The sequence below is a fragment of the Tursiops truncatus genome, chromosome 7 (genome assembly GCF_011762595.2).
Source record: "Tursiops truncatus isolate mTurTru1 chromosome 7, mTurTru1.mat.Y, whole genome shotgun sequence".
Lineage (NCBI taxonomy): Eukaryota > Metazoa > Chordata > Mammalia > Artiodactyla > Delphinidae > Tursiops > Tursiops truncatus.
In genome coordinates, this window is record NC_047040.1 from 54393129 (window position 1) to 54412056 (window position 18928).

The window sequence follows — 18928 nt, forward strand, 5'->3', positions numbered from 1 at the left end:
TTTTAAAAAAACTACGTTACAAATATTTTGGAAAATAAGAAAAATCACCCACAATCCCATTGACCACTATTAGCATTTTTTTAAATTTCCTCCTTTTTTCATCCTATCCATATTTTATATGGCTGTACTCCTATATAAAGTCTTATGTGCTGCCTTTTTATATAATATGCCACCATAAGCATTTACTATGTTATTATATAGTTTTCATAAAAGCAGCTTTCCTGAAAATGTCCATGAATGTTTAACAATTTGCTAAGGTTGACCGTTTTCACATCATAGGACCTATCAGTTATCATAATAAGACAAAAGTCCCTTTGAAGGTGTCAGTATTCTAATTGAAGAGAAGCATCATATTTGGTTATCAATATTGCATTTCTTGTCACTGAATATCGAGTTGAACTCTACGAGGCTTGTTCATGCCTCTCACTGGCTGCTCTACTCCAGTGATTTGCTCAGAAAGTGAAGCCCTCCCACTCAGATCTCTCTCTCAGCACATCTCTAGGCACAACCATACTCCAAACACACAGTTTTTATGTGAAAATAACCAGTTCTCTATTGAACATAATATTATGAAAACATGTTTTGCTTTCATTAGTGAAAATGGCATGCGGAAAAAGATCTCATTGAGCAATGGTCCTTCAAGTTTCTAGGTTGTTTCAAACTCCTAAACAGTCTTCTGTCCAATGGCTATTACTTTAAGAACTGGTGTACTTCCAGGTTAAATTCCAAACCTCTCAAAGGTCATTCTGAGATTTGGGGTCTCCTGTGCTGCTCAGATTCACTGGTCACACAGAAAAAAATTATCTCCCCCTTTCCCCTCTGGAGAGTAAACTGGACACAAAAAGTAGTCATGCCTCTCTTCACCCCTCTCCTGTCTCCCTCTGTGCATTTTCCTCCCAACACTGCCCTCTTACCTGACTCACAAATTACCAAAAAAAAAATGTGTGTGTGTGTGTGTGTATGTATGTGTGTGTGTGTGTGTATATAGATATAGATATAGATATGTATAAAACTGTTCCTTCAGTTTCTACTAAAGCAGGGGCAACCAGTAACTACTGCAAACCTACTTCATTTTAAAATATGGTTGAATATAGACACAAGGAAAGAAAAAAACAAAACAAATCAATTAATAAACACAAAATCTCACTCTTTTCATAACCACATTTTTGTCTCCCTTTTAAAAACAGAGGGTAACAAATATTGAGCCCAGTAGTCCATTGATGTCAAACAACTGAAAACCTTTTCCTCTTATTTCCAGATGTGCCAGGTCCTGTTGGAACACCATTCCTGTCTCACAACCTAACCAACGACTCCTGCAAACTGACATGGTTTTCTCCAGAAGATGATGGAGGCTCTCCAGTCACCAATTATGTCATTGAAAAGCGGGAAGATGACCGCAGAGCATGGACCCCAGTGACATACACAGCTACCCGACAAAATGCCACCGTCCAGGGTCTCATTCAAGGAAAAGCCTACTTTTTCCGAATTGCAGCTGAAAATAGTATTGGCATGGGCCCGTTTGTTGAGACAACAGATGCGCTTGTCATAAGAGATCCAATAAGTAAGTACAATTTAAAACAATTCCATCTTTAATTACTTTTTCACTCGTTTAATAAAAGACTATAGTGACAAAGTAGGTACACAAATGCCAAGCATTTCATTCATTTGGCAAGCATTCATTAGGTAAATACGTAGTCTCTGATGTTGGTAGTATTTGAACGTGACTATGAAAGAGATTGTGGGAATATATATGATTCTTCAAATCCTCCCATGTAATACTACATGGATTCTTTTTTTAATTTCCAACTTAATGGCATGAACATGAAGTATTTTCCTAACTCTAAAACTACCAACTCTGGGGACTTCCCTGGCAGTCCAGTGGTTAGGACTCCGAACTTCCAGTGTGGTGGGGTGGCGGGCGGGTTCGATCCCTGCTCAGGGACCTAAGATCCCACAGGCTGTGTGGCGCGGCCAAAACATTTTTTAAAATAAATTAAAAAACATTAAAACTACCAACTCTGGGGGACTTTGCTGAATTATTTGGCCTCAATGAACCTCTATTTCCTCATCTGGAAATTAGATTGTATTGAGTGCCTTTCAGCTCTACTCATTTTATGTTGAGATTTCTTTTGTTACTTATCAAAACGAATAGTTTAATGTTTAAACGCAATCCTCAAAAAGCATTATTTACTACATTTTCTATTACATTCTTAACATGACATTCGTCTCACTGTCATTCCACACTTGCAGCTGTACCAGAGCGTCCTGAAGACCTAGAAGTTAAAGAAGTTACTAAAGATTCTGTTTCTCTGACTTGGAATCCCCCTAAGTATGATGGCGGATCCGAAATTATCAACTATGTCCTAGAAAGCCGTCTCATTGGAACTGAGAAGTTCCACAAAGTTACAAATGACAACTTGCTTAGCAGGAAGTACAGTGTGAAAGGCTTAAAAGAAGGCGATACCTATGAGTACCGTGTCAGTGCCATCAATATTGTTGGACAAGGCAAACCATCATTTTGCACCAAGCCAATCACTTGCAAGGATGAGCTAGGTATGTGTCAAATGCAGCTTACACTTTGAAAACGTGTACACTTATAGGTTTACCTTAAGACATCAAACTGACTTTCCTTTATACATTTCAGCTCCTCCAACGCTTGACCTCGACTTCAGAGATAAACTCACGATTCGAATTGGTGAAGCTTTTGCCCTCACTGGCCGTTACTCAGGCAAACCAAAGCCTAAGGTTACTTGGTTCAAAGATGAAGTTGATGTGCTAGAAGATGACTGCACTCATATAAAGACCTCGCCAACAACACTTGCTCTAGAGAAGCTCAAGGCCAAGCGTTCAGATTCTGGCAAATACTGTGTGGTTGTGGAGAACAGTACAGGCTCCAGGAAAGGTTTCTGTCAAGTTAATGTCGTTGGTAAGTATTATTTAGCAAGAATTAGAGACATTCTGTTCTTTCCAAAGCAGAAGTGGAAATAACATTTTGTGGTGTGATTTTTTTTTTTTTTTTTTCCCTCAGACCGTCCTGGACCACCGGTAGGACCAGTTGTTTTTGATGAGGTGACCAAAGATTACATGGTTATCTCTTGGAAGCCACCTTTAGATGACGGAGGCAGTGAAATTACTAATTATATTATTGAGAAGAAGGAAGTGGGCAAAGACGTTTGGATGCCTGTGACATCTGCAAGTGCTAAAACAACATGCAAAGTTTCTAAACTGCTTGAAGGAAAAGATTATATTTTCCAGATACGTGCTGAAAATCTGTATGGAATAAGTGATCCTCTGGTGTCTGATTCAATGAAAACCAAAGATCGTTTCAGTATGCATCATATTTCTTTTCAGTGATTCAATGTTTGATATTGTTAACGGGAAGAATTAAATTTCTAACATATTTTGCTAATGTTTGTTATAGGGGTTCCTGATGCACCTGACCAGCCAGTTGTTACAGAAGTTACCAAAGACTCTGCATTAGTCACCTGGAACAAGCCAAATGATGGCGGAAAGCCCATCACAAACTACATCCTGGAAAAGAGAGAAACGATGTCTAAACGATGGGCTAGAGTTACCAAAGAGCCTATCCATCCATACACTAAGTTTACGGTTCCTGATCTTCTAGAAGGGTGTCAGTATGAATTCCGGGTTTCTGCAGAAAACCAAATTGGTATTGGAGACCCAAGCCCACCATCCAAACCAGTCTTTGCTAAAGATCCAATTGGTATAGTACTAAAGCATTCTTTCAGCTTTCATTTTATCCAACTTTGTTTTCAGCTATATTCTAACTCCTTTTTGGTTTTCTCTTTTATTATGTAGGGAAACCAAGTCCACCTATTAATCCTGAAGCAATAGGTACAACACATAATTCAGTTGATCTAACCTGGCAGCCACCACGTCATGATGGTGGGAGCAAGATTCTGGGTTATATTGTTGAATACCAGAAAGTTGGAGATGAAGAATGGAAAAGAGCCAATCACACTCCTGAGTCATGTCCTGAAACTAACTATAAAGTCACTGGTCTTCGGGATGGTCAATCCTATAAGTTCAGAGTAAGAGCAGTCAACGTAGCCAGTGAATCAGATCCAGCTCATGTTCCCGAGCCAGTGCTAGTAAAAGACAGATTCGGTGAGTATAATGTTCTCAGCTGCCTTTGCAAGGAAGACAGGTTTCATTGTCTATGCTTAAGTGTAAAATATATTAACAAAACAAATCTGTAAGTACTGTTCTCTTTATTCTAGAACCCCCTGAGTTGATTCTTGATGCCAACATGGCAAGAGAACAACACATAAGGGTTGGTGATACCCTAAGACTTAGTGCCGTCATCAAAGGAGTGCCGTTCCCAAAAGTAACTTGGAAAAAAGAAGACAGAGAGGCTCCAACTAAAGCAAGAATTGATGTTACTCCAGTTGGTAGCAAGCTTGAAATCTGTAATGCTGCCCACGAAGATGGTGGAATTTATTCCTTAACAGTGGAGAATCTAGCTGGTTCAAAAACTGTCTCAGTAAAAGTACTTGTATTAGGTAAGAATTTTAGTACTTGTGATGTACTTAATGCAATAGCATATAAAAGTAACTCTAAATACATTTTGAGTTCTTATCTGGATTAAATCACTTATATAACTGCATTACTTAACACTTTTCAGATAAGCCTGGGCCACCTAGAGATCTGGAAGTCAGTGAAGTTAGGAAAGATTCTTGTTACCTTACTTGGAAGGAACCACTGGATGATGGTGGTTCTGTCATTACAAATTATGTGGTTGAGAGGAGAGATGTTGCCAGTGTCCAGTGGTCACCTCTTTCAACTACATCAAAGAAAAAGAGCCACTTTGCTAAACATCTTACTGAAGGCAATCAGTATCTCTTCCGAGTAGCTGCTGAGAACCAGTATGGACGTGGTCCTTTTATAGAAACATCTAAACCCATCAAGGCTCTGGATCCCCTACGTAAGTTGCTCTCTTTGGATACAAAAGTACTGTTTTACTGTTTTGAGAATATTGTTTATTCATCATAACTTCTTCTTCTTAAAAGATCCTCCAGGGCCACCCAAGAACCTACACCATGTAGATGTTGACAAGACTGAAGTCTCCCTTGTTTGGAATAAGCCAGATCGTGATGGTGGCTCTCCAATCACTGGATATTTGGTGGAATATCAAGAAGAGGGCACCCAAGACTGGATTAAGTTCAAGACTGTGACAAACTTAGAGTGTGTTGTTACCGGACTACAACAAGGAAAGACCTATAGATTCCGTGTAAAAGCTGAAAACATTGTGGGTCTTGGTCTTCCTGACACAACTATCCCAATAGAATGTCAAGAAAAACTAGGTAATTTTTAGATTGGAATTATTTTCTTTCTTTTTAAAATTATTCATATTGTGAAAATCAAAATCTAATTTCCTCATGTTTCCTTTCCAGTGCCTCCATCTGTGGAGCTGGATGTGAAATTAATTGAAGGCCTTGTGGTAAAAGCTGGAACTACAGTCAGATTCCCTGCCATTATAAGAGGTGTACCTGTTCCTACTGCAAAGTGGACAACCGATGGGAATGAGATTAAAACAGATGAACACTATACCGTTGAAACTGACAACTTCTCATCAGTACTCACCATTAAGAACTGCTTAAGGAGAGACACTGGGGAACATCAGATCACAGTTTCCAATGCAGCTGGCGCCAAAACAGTGGCTGTACATCTTACTGTTCTTGATGTTCCTGGTCCACCAACAGGCCCTATTAATATTCTGGAAGTTACCCCTGAACATATGACTATCTCATGGCAGCCACCTAAGGATGATGGAGGAAGCCCTGTGATAAATTATATTGTTGAGAAAAAAGACACAAAGAAAGACACATGGGGTGTTGTCTCTTCAGGAAGCAGTAAGACAAAGCTGAAAGTCCCACATCTGCAGAAGGGCTGTGAATATGTCTTCCGAGTGAAAGCAGAGAATAAGATTGGTGTTGGCCCTCCCCTTGACTCCATACCTACTGTTGCTAAACATAAGTTTAGTCCTCCATCTCCTCCCGGTAAACCAGTAGTTACTGACATTACTGAAAATGCTGCAACAGTGTCTTGGACTCTGCCAAAATCTGATGGTGGCAGTCCAATAACTGGTTACTATGTGGAACGTCGAGAAGTAACAGGCAAATGGATGAGGGTCAACAAAACACCTCTAGTGGACATGAAGTTTAGAGTGACTGGACTCTATGAGGGAAATACATATGAGTTTAGAGCTTTTGCTGAGAATCTTGCAGGACTAAGCAATCCGTCCCCAAGTTCTGATCCAATAAAAGCTTGCCGGCCCATCAAACCACCTGGACCACCTATTAATCCTAAGCTGAAAGACAAGACCAGAGAAACAGCTGACCTGGTGTGGACAAAGCCTCTCAGTGATGGTGGTAGCCCCATTCTGGGCTATGTAGTGGAATGTCAGAAAGCTGGAGCAACACAGTGGAGCAGGATTAATAAAGATGAACTCATTAGGCAATGTGCCTTTAGGGTACCTGGACTAATTGAAGGAAATGAGTACAGATTCCGAATAAAGGCAGCTAATATTGTGGGAGAGGGAGAGCCAAGAGAGCTAGCAGAATCTGTGATTGCAAAGGACATCCTTCATCCTCCAGAAGTAGAACTTGATGTTACCTGTCGTGATGTTATTACCGTTAGGGTGGGCCAAACTATCCGCATTCTTGCTCGGGTCAAAGGCAGACCTCAACCAGACATAACTTGGTCCAAGGAAGGCAAAGTATTGGCCCGAGAAAAGCGGGTTGACCTAATTCACGATCTACCTCGTGCTGAGTTGCAAATTAAAGAAGCTGTTAGAGCTGATCACGGCAAGTATATCATCTCAGCTAAGAACAGCAGTGGACATGCCCAAGGTTCTGCTATCGTTAATGTCCTTGACAGACCTGGACCTTGCCAGAATTTAAAGATCAGCAACGTAACCAAAGAGAACTGTACAATTTCTTGGGAAAACCCTCTAGATAACGGTGGCTCAGAAATAACAAACTTCATAGTGGAATATCGCAAACCAAACCAGAAAGGCTGGTCAATTGTTGCTTCAGATGTCACTAAGCGATTAATCAAGGCCAACCTTTTAGCCAACCATGAATACTATTTCCGAGTTTGTGCAGAAAATAAAGTAGGTGTTGGGCCAACCACTGAAACAAAAACTCCAATTCTGGCTATTAACCCTATTGATAGACCAGGTGAGCCTGAAAACCTTCATATTGCAGATAAAGGAAAGACATTTGTCTACCTAAAATGGAGGCGGCCTGCTTATGATGGTGGTAGCCCAAATCTATCATATCATGTTGAAAGGAAGCTGAAGGGCTCTGATGACTGGGAAAGAGTGCATAAAGGAGGCATTAAAGAAACCCACTACATGGTTGACAAATGTGTTGAAAACCAGATTTATGAGTTCAGAGTGCAAACGAAGAATGAAGGTGGGGAAAGTGACTGGGTGAAGACAGAGGAAGTTATTGTAAAGGAAGACCTGCAGAAACCAGTACTTGATCTGAAATTAAGTGGTGTGCTAACTGTCAAAGCAGGGGACACCATTCGACTTGAGGCAGGTGTTAGAGGCAAACCATTTCCAGAAGTTTCATGGACGAAGGACAAAGATGCGACAGACTTAACAAGATCACCAAGGGTCAACATTGCTACCAGTGGTGATTCATCTAAATTTTCTCTTACTAAAGCAAAGCGAAGTGATGGTGGTAAATATGTAATTACAGCAACTAACATAGCTGGCAGTTTTGTGGCCTTTGCCACTGTCAATGTTTTAGATAAGCCTGGGCCTGTAAGAAATCTGAAAATTTTTGACGTGTGTAGTGATAGGTGTTCTCTTCGCTGGGATCCACCAGAGGATGATGGTGGCTGTGAAATCCAAAATTATATTTTAGAAAAATGTGAGAGCAAGAGAATGGTTTGGTCTACCTTTTCTGCTGCTATCTTAACACCTGGTACTACAGTAACACGTCTCATAGAAGGGAATGAATATATTTTCAGAGTCCGTGCAGAAAATAAAATAGGCACAGGGCCTCCAACAGAAAGTAAACCAGTCATTGCAAAAACCAAATATGATAGACCTGGTCGCCCTGACCCCCCAGAAGTCACTAAAGTAAGCAAAGAAGAGATGACTGTGGTTTGGACGCCACCTGAATATGATGGTGGAAAGTCCATCACAGGATACTATTTGGAGAAAAAGGAAAAACATTCAATACGATGGGTCCCTGTCAACAAGAGTGCGATCCCTGAGAGACGTTTGAAAGTACAGAATCTCCTCCCAGGACATGAATATCAGTTCCGTGTCAAGGCAGAAAATGAAGTTGGAATTGGAGAACCAAGCTTGCCATCAAGGCCAGTGGTGGCAAAAGACCCCATAGGTATGATGTTCTTGCTTTTTCTGGTATTACACCAACTCTTGATCTCAGGCACAGAGGTATTAGACAAATAAGTTAAATCCACAGCATCAAAACTTTAATCTTAGCCAGTAGTTTTCCAAATAGATCTTTTACCAAATCGCCTAAAATGTACCAACAATGGTAGATTCTAATTTTATGAAGGAAAATAAGGAGGACTGAGTCATTGAGAAATTGAATGTACTATCTGTGGTTAATTAAGGATGGACTATATAGAATTACTCATTAACGTAACACTAGTAGTTGTTAACCATGTGTAAATTTATTCTTATATAATTTACTTTCAGAACCACCTGGTCCACCGACCAATCTCAAAGTGGTTGATACAACCAAAAGTTCCATAACTCTTGGGTGGGGAAAACCGGTGTATGACGGTGGCGCACCAATCATTGGATATGTTGTGGAAATGAGACCAAAGAGACCAGATACATCACCTGATGAAGGCTGGAAAAGGTGTAGTGCTGCAGCGCAACTCGTTCGCATGGAATTCACCGTGACCAGCTTGGATGAAAACCAGGAATATGAGTTCAGGGTTTGTGCCCAAAACCAAGTTGGCATTGGGCGCCCTGCAGAACTAAAGGACGCTATTAAACCTAAAGAAATCCTAGGTGAGGCCCTATGTTATCACTTGATTCATTCATGTTTCACTTCTCACATGATTTCCCCACATTCTGAAGTCAACTGACGGCTTTTGTGTCATTTGCAGAACCTCCAGAGATTGATTTGGACGCCAGCATGAGAAAACTGGTCACAGTGAGAGCAGGATGCCCTATTCGACTATTTGCCATAGTGAGAGGGCGACCAGCCCCTAAGGTCACTTGGCGAAAAGTGGGTATTGATAACGTGGTCAGAAAGGGACAAGTTGATCTGGTTGATACTATGGCCTTCCTTGTCATCCCCAATTCTACCCGTGATGACTCAGGAAAATACTCCCTGACGCTTGTGAACCTGGCTGGAGAAAAGGCCGTGTTCGTGAATGTCAGAGTATTAGGTGGGTTATAAACAAGCGTCTTCCTCCCCTTCAAAAATGCCTTAGTTAATAAGGAGGCTGAGGGGACTCGTATATATGATTTTGTCGTCCTTCACAGATACTCCTGGACCTGTGTCTGATTTAAAAGTTTCGGATGTCACTAAAACATCATGCCACATTTCCTGGGCCCCTCCCGAGAACGATGGTGGGAGCCAAGTGACACATTACATTGTGCAGAAACGTGAGGCAGATAGAAAGACGTGGTCGACAGTCACCCCAGAAGTCAAGAAAACGAGCTTCCACGTCAGCAATCTTGTCCCTGGGACTGAGTATTTCTTCAGAGTAACTGCTGTCAATGAGTATGGCTCCGGCGTCCCAACAGACATCCCCAAACCAGTGCTCGCAACAGATCCTCTAAGTAAGTTACATCCTTTCTCCCTCCTTTTAACTCCAGTCCCCGACCTCAGCAAAATCAAGATACCGAAACATTTTACTCCACTAATGAAAGGGCCTTCACTTGTAGAAACCTAAACAGTACAAATAAATATCTAACTCACTCACTGAAGACTTTTTTGATCTGACTCATCCGTGTCCTTTTTACTTGCAACATCCCGAACCATAGTTTCCATATACTCTGAAGCAAGTGGCATACGAAAACATTTATGCGTATTTCCAAAGGGATGGATTAGGTTACCTGGGTGATTTTTTCTTCTAGGTGAGCCGGATCCCCCCAGGAAACTAGAAGTTACTGAAATGACAAAGAACAGCGCTGCGTTAGCCTGGTTACCTCCCCTGCGCGATGGAGGTGCCAAGGTCGACGGCTACATCGTTAGTTACAGAGACGAAGAGCTGCCTGCAGGTCACTGGACAGAGTACTCGGTGGTGAAAGACCTCAGCCTTGTCGTCACCGGCCTCAAGGAAGGAAAGAAATACAAATTTAGGGTAGCGGCCAGAAATGCTGTTGGAGTCAGTTTGCCAAGAGAAGCTGAGGGAGTGTATGAAGCCAAAACACAGCTGTGTAAGTAGTCAGAGTCGTTTTCCATGCGATAAAAGTTTATGAGGATTTTCTTTCGACATGTAGATGTTTATCCCTGAAGAAGCTAGTTCCAGAAGTACTTGAAATATAGTAGAGAACAGTGGTTTGGAAACACCTGGACCCACAACAGGTAGTAAATACACCTTAAATCATGACACAGGACACACGTACATATATATGACTTAGAAAAAGTTTCTTAAAGCAACACCCATTCTTATCATGTATGCTGGCCTCAGATATTCTCAATTCGTTTCAATCCCATGCTCTTTAAAAAGTATCAGCAGTAATGCAAACATTAATTTGAATCCACTAATGGGTTGCAATCCACAATTTGAAAAGCACTAGTATAGTTCCCCACCAGAGGAAATTTAACCTCCCTGCCAAATTAACGTATCTTCATCTTACTTTTAGTGCCACCCAAGATCCTTATGCCAGAGCAAATTATTATCAAAGCTGGGAAGAAACTCCGAATTGAAGCCCATGTGTATGGAAAGCCTCATCCGATCTGTAAATGGAAAAAAGGAGAAGATGAAGTTGTCACATCCAGCCACCTGGCAGTACATAAAGCAGACAATTCTTCAGTTCTGATCATAAAAGATGTTGCTAGGAAAGACAGCGGTTACTATAGCCTCACTGCAGAAAACAGTTCTGGGACAGACACTCAGAAAATCAAAGTTATCGTCATGGGTAGGTTACGTGTTAGACAAATGGCCATCCAAATATGAGTATCAGAAACATATTTTACAGTCAAATCCCTATTCTTACATTTCTTTCCTCTCGGTTCATGCAGACGTTCCTGGACCCCCTCAGCCTCCGTTTGACATTTCTGACATAGATGCCGATGCCTGCTCCCTGTCATGGCACATCCCCCTGGAGGACGGAGGCAGTAACGTCACCAATTACATAGTGGAGAAGTGTGACGTGAGCAGGGGTGATTGGGTGACAGCGCTAGCTTCAGTGACAAAAACTTCCTGCAGGGTTGGAAAACTGATCCCAGGCCAAGAGTATATCTTCCGGGTCCGTGCTGAGAATCGATTTGGCATTTCAGAGCCTCTCACATCTCCAAAGATGCTGGCTAAGTTCCCATTTGGTATGTTTCTTTCAGGAAGAAAAAAAAATTGTGTTTTCTTTCTAGTCTGTTACTTAGGCTAGAAACTGATATTTCCCTGAACTTCATCTCCAGATGTTCCCAGTGAACCCAAGAATGCACGAGTCACTAAAGTCAACAAAGACTGCATATTCGTGGCGTGGGATAGACCAGACAGCGATGGAGGGAGCCCCATTACCGGCTACCTGATTGAACGCAAAGAAAGAAACAGTTTGCTCTGGGTGAAAGCTAACGATTCCCCTGTCCGGTCAACTGAATATCCCTGTCCTGGCCTGGTAGAAGGCCTTGAGTATTCATTCAAAATCTATGCCCTAAATAAAGCTGGACCCAGCCCACCCAGCAAACCAACTGAATATGTAACTGCGAGAACGCCAGTTGGTGAGTAATTTTTTTGAGTAATTTTTTTTTTTAAAGTATTATGAGGACACATTTAAATCTTGGAGTCTCTGAAGGTTACTATTTCCATTCAGGAATATGTTCTGGGTGACACTGTGAAACACAGAGTTTAAAATTTCTGCTGTTAAGATCAATGCTGAGAATATCTCTTTTGGTTTTAGATCCTCCTGGAAAGCCTGAAGTTATTGATGTTTCCAAGAGTACTGTGTCCCTCATCTGGGCCCGTCCAAAACATGATGGAGGCAGCAAAATTGCTGGCTATTTCGTAGAAGCTTGCAAACTTCCTGGTGATAAGTGGGTACGGTGTAATACTTCACCTCACCAGATTCCCCAGGAAGAGTACACAGCTACTGGCCTAGAAGAGAATGCTCAGTATCAATTTAGAGCCATTGCCAAGACTGCGGTAAACATTAGCCAGCCTTCTGAACCTTCTGATCCAGTGACTATCATGGCAGAAAATGGTAAGATTCTGTTGAACATTACAGGCAAAGGTGGACGGCACTCATAATGTATATTTCTCCTTATAAAAAACTAAATCTACACCTATGGAAATAAGGACAAGTAAAATGATAGGTACTTTGTATACAGACACTAAAAAATGATTATGGAGAATCTTAATAATATGCTAAACTAAAAAACAGGATACAAAACTGTGTGGACCGCATAATTTTAACCATACACAGGCACAGGCACAAGAAGGTGCCAAAGAAATGCACCAAAATGATAAGAGTGAAGCTTTAAGGATGCTGGAATGATGGGCGATCTTTACTTTTTTCTTTATACTTTCAGCGTTATCAAATTTCGGCATTTCTTTTATAATGAATAATGTTACTTTAAAAAAATCCCACCTTGAAAAAGACAGCGTATGGATTTCCGACTTTTATCAGTAAGAATTATATAATATAGCTTTGCATATATTAAATCCTTTTATCTTATTTCTTTCTAGTTCCTCCCAGGATAGACCTGAGTGTGGCTATGAAATCTTTGCTCACTGTGAAAGCTGGAACGAATGTTTGCCTGGATGCTACTGTTTTTGGTAAACCAATGCCCACAGTCTCTTGGAAGAAGGACGGCACGCCGCTGAAAGCATCAGAAGGCATCAAGATGGCCATGCAGCGGAACCTGTGTACCCTGGAGCTGTTCAGCGTGAGTCGGAAAGACTCAGGGGACTATACCATCACTGCCGAAAACGCAAGTGGCTCCAAATCAGCCACCATCAAGCTCAAAGTGTTAGGTAACTAAAGCACTTCACTAGAATCTCATGCTTCCCTTTGGTTAATGTGATGTCACAGAATTTACAAAATAATATGTGAGAAGAGATACCTATCTCGATGTATCTTTCGTCATCGCAGAATTATTCTCATCACAGAAAAAGAGCGTTTTACAGCCGAAAAGACCACTAGAGATCACATATTCCAGTTACATAATTTTAGATATGAGGAAATGAAGATTCGGAAAAATTAAGTAACTTCCAAGGTCGTATAGGAAGTTAATGACAACATAAAGGCTGCAGCCCAGGTCTCCAGACCTCCACTCTACTCATTCCCTATTTCACATGTGCGAGTGAAAGACCTCACTTTTCTTTCTTATCCTTTCAGATAAACCAGGTCCTCCAGCATCTGTTAAAGTCAACAAAATGTATTCAGATCGTGCAATGCTTTCTTGGGAACCTCCTCTTGAAGATGGGGGCTCAGAAATCACCAACTATGTTGTTGACAAACGTGAAACGAGCAGACCCAACTGGGCACAAGTCTCTGCCACTGTGCCCATCACCAGCTGCAGCGTGGAGAAACTGATAGAAGGCCATGAGTATCAGTTCCGAATTTGTGCTGAAAATAAATACGGAGTGGGCGACCCGATCTTAACTGAACCAGCAATTGCTAAAAACCCATATGGTAAGAACATTTTCCTGAGGTTTTTCTCTTTTTTTTTAAACAGCTTTATTGGAGTATAATTGCTTTACAATGGTGTGTTAGTTTCTGCTGTATAACAAAGTGAATCAGCTATACCTATACATATATCCCCATATCCCCTCCCTTTTGGGTCTCCCTCCCCCGCTCCCTATCCCACCCCTCTAGGTGGTCACAGAGCACCGAGCTGATCTCCCAGTGCTATGTGGCTGCTTCCCACTAGCTATCTATTTTACATTTGGTAGTGTATATATGTCCATGCCACTCTCTCACTTCGTCCCAGCTTACCCTTACCCGTCCCCGTATCCTCAAGTCCATTCTCTAGGTCTGCGTCCTGCCCCTACATTCTTCAGAACGATTTTTTTTTTTAAAGATTCCATATATATGTGTTAGCACACGTATGTGTTTTTTTCTTTCTGACTTCACTCTGTATGACAGACTCAAGGTCCATCCACCTCACTACAAATAACTCATTTTACTTTTTAAATATTACCTTTTAGACTGGGACATTAACTTGTCAATCAATCTCTGCAGACCCACCCGGACGCTGTGATCCTCCTGTTATTAGCAACATAACCAAAGATCACATGACAGTAAGCTGGAAACCACCAGCAGATGATGGCGGCTCCCCCATCACTGGCTATTTGGTTGAAAAGCGGGAAACCCAGGCAATTAACTGGACTAAGGTCAACAGAAAACCCGTTATAGAAAGAACGATAAAAGCAACAGGTCTCCAAGAAGGCAAGGAATATGAGTTCCGAGTTACAGCTATAAATAAGGCTGGACCAGGCAAACCCAGTGACGTATCCAAAGCTGCTTATGCCCAAGATCCTCTGTGTAAGTTTTCATGAGAGAGTCCAATATTCTGTGTTATAATCAACATTCAAAAACTGGGAATGAGGTTTTAATGAAAATTTTCTATTATTATTTATCCTCAGATCCTCCTGGTCCACCAGCTTTTCCCAAAGTATATGATACAACCCATAGCTCCGTGAGTCTATCTTGGGGCAAGCCAGCCTATGACGGTGGTAGCCCTATCATTGGTTACCTTGTTGAAGTAAAACGAGCTGATTCTGATAACTGGGTGAGGTGCAATTTACCACAGAAGCTACAGAAAACCCGCTTTGAGGTTACCGGCCTAATGGAAAACACAGAATATCAGTTCCGCGTGTATGCCGTTAATAAGATAGGATATAGTGACCCCAGCGATGTGCCAGATAAACACTGTCCCAAGGACATTTTAAGTAAGTATTACCAGGAAAAACATACAGAACTCTTCTCATCAGTCATATTGTAAGAGGGAGTATGGGACTCCCTTATGTAGATTTAGTTATTTATAAGAAGTTTTAGGGTTGGTAACTCTACAAGTATCAATACATTTTAGGAGAGCTGGGTTGGTACTTTATGGTATTGTATAATAAGCTCAATGGAATGCAAGTATGAGAATTTCATGTCTTCAAAAGAATACAGAATATAGGAATTTTATTCTGAGAATAAAAAGATTTTTTTAAACTAAGTAGTGAGCTATTTATCATTCTTAGGTTTTTATTTTCTCTTCTAATCTACCCCTCTCCGTAAGTATATAATGGTAAGCTCTCCATCATCTTAATTTCTCTTCTCACCATTTCTTCTATTCACTTATTCTCCCTAACCAGTGCTCCTTTTACTTTGAATTACTTGGTATTATACTTCACCTTCTGTGTACTTTTCTTCCTACAATGAAATGAAGAGTATATAGCGGAGTGCCTTCACTGGAAGAAAGCCAAAAACCAATCATCTACTTTTAATATACAGAGAGTTTAAGAGTATATAAGGTTCATGAGATGAGATGCAGATCCTCCAGGGAAAACTTGGGTCGGCCTATAGGATATTGGAAAATAGAAAGATCAATAATTGCTACAGAGTATTAAAATCGTTAGCAACGGGACTTCCCTGGTGGCGCAGTGGTTAAGAATCTGCCTGCCAGTGCAGGGGACACGGGTTCGAGCCCTGGTCGGGGAAGATCCCACATGCTGTGGAGCAACTAAGCTGGTGCGCCACAACTACTGAGCCTGCGCTCTAGAGCCCACGAGCCACAACTACTGAGCCCGCGTGCCTAGAGCCTGTGCTCCACAACAAAGAGCAGCCCCCACTCACCACAACTAGAGAAAGCCTGCACGCAGCAACGAAGACCCAAAGTAGCCAATAGATTAATTAATTAATTAATTTTTTAAAATAGTTGGCAAAAGTTTTGAGGATTATATTAAGGATTTTCTAAAGAACTAGAGATCAGTTATGGAAAGAAACATATTTTAGGAGTGATCAGGCCAGTTCTTGGAAATACATTTGACCATTATTACTCTGTCTTTACTCCAACATTAAACAGTTCCACCTGAGGGAGAACTTGATGCTGATTTGAGGAAAACACTCATATTACGTGCTGGAGTTACAATGAGACTGTATGTACCAGTAAAAGGACGTCCACCTCCCAAGATAACTTGGTCTAAACCAAATGTCAATCTAAGAGAAAGGACTGGACTGGACATAAAGTCAACTGACTTTGACACTTTCTTGCGCTGTGAAAATGTGAACAAATATGATGCAGGAAAATATATCTTGACTCTGAAGAACAGCTGTGGTACAAAAGAATATACCATTGTAGTGAAAGTGCTTGGTAAGTCCACTTGAAAAAACAATCATATATATGCTTAAAATGTAGTCTATGTATTTTTTACATATTCATTTCTTATCTACCCACTATTTATTCAGATACTCCTGGGCCACCCGTCAATGTGACTGTCAAAGAAATATCCAAAGATTCTGCTTATGTTACCTGGGATCCTCCCATTGTTGACGGCGGAAGCCCCATCATAAACTATGTGGTAGAAAAGCGTGACGCAGAGAGGAAGTCCTGGTCCACCGTAACAACGGAGTGCTCCAAAACAAGCTTCAGAGTTTCTAACTTGGAGGAAGGAAAATCCTACTTCTTCAGGGTGTTTGCGGAAAATGAGTACGGCATTGGTGATCCCGGTGAAACACGTGATGCCGTGAAAGCTTCCGGTGAGCAAATAAGCTACCATCCCGTCATTTTGAGTGACATCTTACCTTGGTTATCCAGGGCTTAGACTTATCGTTTCTCCTTTGCTTTAGAAACCCCTGGACCAGTTGTGGACCTTAAAGTGACGTCTGTGACCAAGTCATCTTGCAGCATAGGCTGGAAAAAGCCTCGCAGCGATGGTGGGAGTCGAATTATCGGATATGTCGTTGATATCCTGACTGAAGAAAATAAGTGGCAACGAGTCATGAAATCACTAAACTTACAGTATTCCATGAAAGATTTGACCGAAGGGGAGGAATACACCTTCAGAGTGAGTGCCGAGAATGAAAACGGAGAAGGGACCCCAAGTGAAATCACTGTTGTGGCAAAGGATGATGTCGGTAAGCCTTCAGCCATCATCTCCATTTTCCCTTTGTCATCAAAAGTGCCCTCTTGAGCCCTACTCACTGGCTTATGTAAAAATCCTTTAAAAACTATAACGATCTGAAAAAATTAACTGCCTGGCATTAAAAATAACAGTAACTTATCTCTGCTGTTTTACAGTGGCTCCTGACCTTGACTTAAAGGACCTTCCTGATTTGTGCTACCTGGCTAAAGAAAACAGCAACTTCCGTCTTAAGATCCCCATAAAAGGCAAGCCAGCTCCATCCGTGTCCTGGAAGAAAGGAGAAGATCCTCTAGCAACAGGCACAAGGGTCAGTGTCGACTCATCTGCAGTTAACACAACTCTTGTAGTGAATGACTGCCAAAAATCTGATGCTGGAAAATACACAATCACACTGAAGAATGTTGCCGGCACCAAGGAAGGAACCCTCTCCATAAAAGTTGTCGGCAAGCCTGGCATCCCCACCGGACCGATCAAATTTGACGAAGTCACAGCAGAAGCCATGACCTTAAAGTGGGGTCCTCCAAAGGACGACGGAGGTTCTGAGATCACCAACTATATCCTAGAGAAGAGAGATTCTGTAAACAACAAGTGGGTGACATGTGCCTCAGCTGTCCAGAAAACCACCTTTAGAGTCATGAGACTTCTTGAGGGTATGGAATACACCTTCAGGGTCAGTGCCGAAAATAAATACGGTGTAGGACAGGGCTTGAAATCGGAGCCAGTTGTTGCTAGACATCCATTTGGTAAGTGTCTCAAGGTCAGAAAACATAAAGCAAAACATGGTTCTGGCTTATTTATAATACATTCCTAATTATAAATCTTGCATTATCTATTTTTTCCTAGATGTGCCCGATGCTCCCCCACCTCCCAATATTGTGGATGTCAGACATGATTCCGTATCTCTAACTTGGACTGACCCCAGGAGAACTGGAGGCTCTCCAATTACAGGTATTTAGTTGGCTCTTACCCTACAGCGTTTACATTAAGATTTCTTCCAAATATTCCTCCCTGAAAACAAGTTGAATCTGTGCTCCTTATTTATAGCACTATCTGCACATACAAAAATGTATTTTCCTTTTTTCAGTTCATTATGCATTCAGTACATGAAGCATTAAGCTAATTCATTAAGCTAATGCTTAATTTCAATGAAAACCTCCTAATGTAATAGTTAATAAAGGCTTTCTTAATGATATCTATTTTTGTAAGTTAAAACTTTTTGACAGAAGGTGCAATAAATGTCTATTCCAAGAGGAAAAAATGGCTCTATGCCTAGGTAATAAAAGTATACATACAAGCAAGAATGATTACTTGCTCTGTGCGTGTGTGTGTGTATGTGTGTGTGTACGTATGTATTTAAAAATCAGGCTACATTTGTACTTTCTATGTGAATTGACACATCACTGGATCTTTTGTAGGGTATCATATCGAGTCCAAGGAAAGAAATAGCCTTTTGTGGAAGAGGGCTAACAAGACTCCTGTTAGGATGAAAGACTTCAAAGTGACAGGACTAACTGAAGGTCTGGAATATGAATTCCGAGTTATGGCAATCAATTTAGCAGGAGTAGGCAAGCCAAGCCTGCCATCAGAGCCAGTTGTGGCACTTGATCCAATTGGTAAGTCATTATACAAAGCAAAATCCAGGTGTATTTTCTTCATGAAGAGAACA

General features: G+C 41.2%; 1 protein-coding gene across 1 annotated transcript in view; it reads left to right on the forward strand.

The window, feature by feature from the left end:
* Positions 1-18928, forward strand: part of TTN (titin) — a 281892-nt gene that overhangs the window by 211688 nt on the left and 51276 nt on the right. Inside the window, 28 exon segments of the mRNA XM_033859976.2 lie at positions 1259-1561; positions 2251-2553; positions 2645-2926; positions 3029-3328; positions 3422-3724; positions 3820-4128; positions 4242-4523; positions 4646-4945; positions 5031-5324; positions 5415-8381; positions 8705-9025; positions 9124-9408; positions 9506-9805; positions 10103-10405; positions 10835-11110; positions 11214-11513; positions 11607-11909; positions 12089-12388; positions 12874-13161; positions 13526-13822; positions 14372-14674; positions 14776-15081; positions 16203-16490; positions 16586-16876; positions 16967-17254; positions 17418-18005; positions 18106-18210; positions 18678-18875. Of these exon segments, the coding sequence (XP_033715867.1) occupies positions 1259-1561; positions 2251-2553; positions 2645-2926; positions 3029-3328; positions 3422-3724; positions 3820-4128; positions 4242-4523; positions 4646-4945; positions 5031-5324; positions 5415-8381; positions 8705-9025; positions 9124-9408; positions 9506-9805; positions 10103-10405; positions 10835-11110; positions 11214-11513; positions 11607-11909; positions 12089-12388; positions 12874-13161; positions 13526-13822; positions 14372-14674; positions 14776-15081; positions 16203-16490; positions 16586-16876; positions 16967-17254; positions 17418-18005; positions 18106-18210; positions 18678-18875 (10983 nt within the window).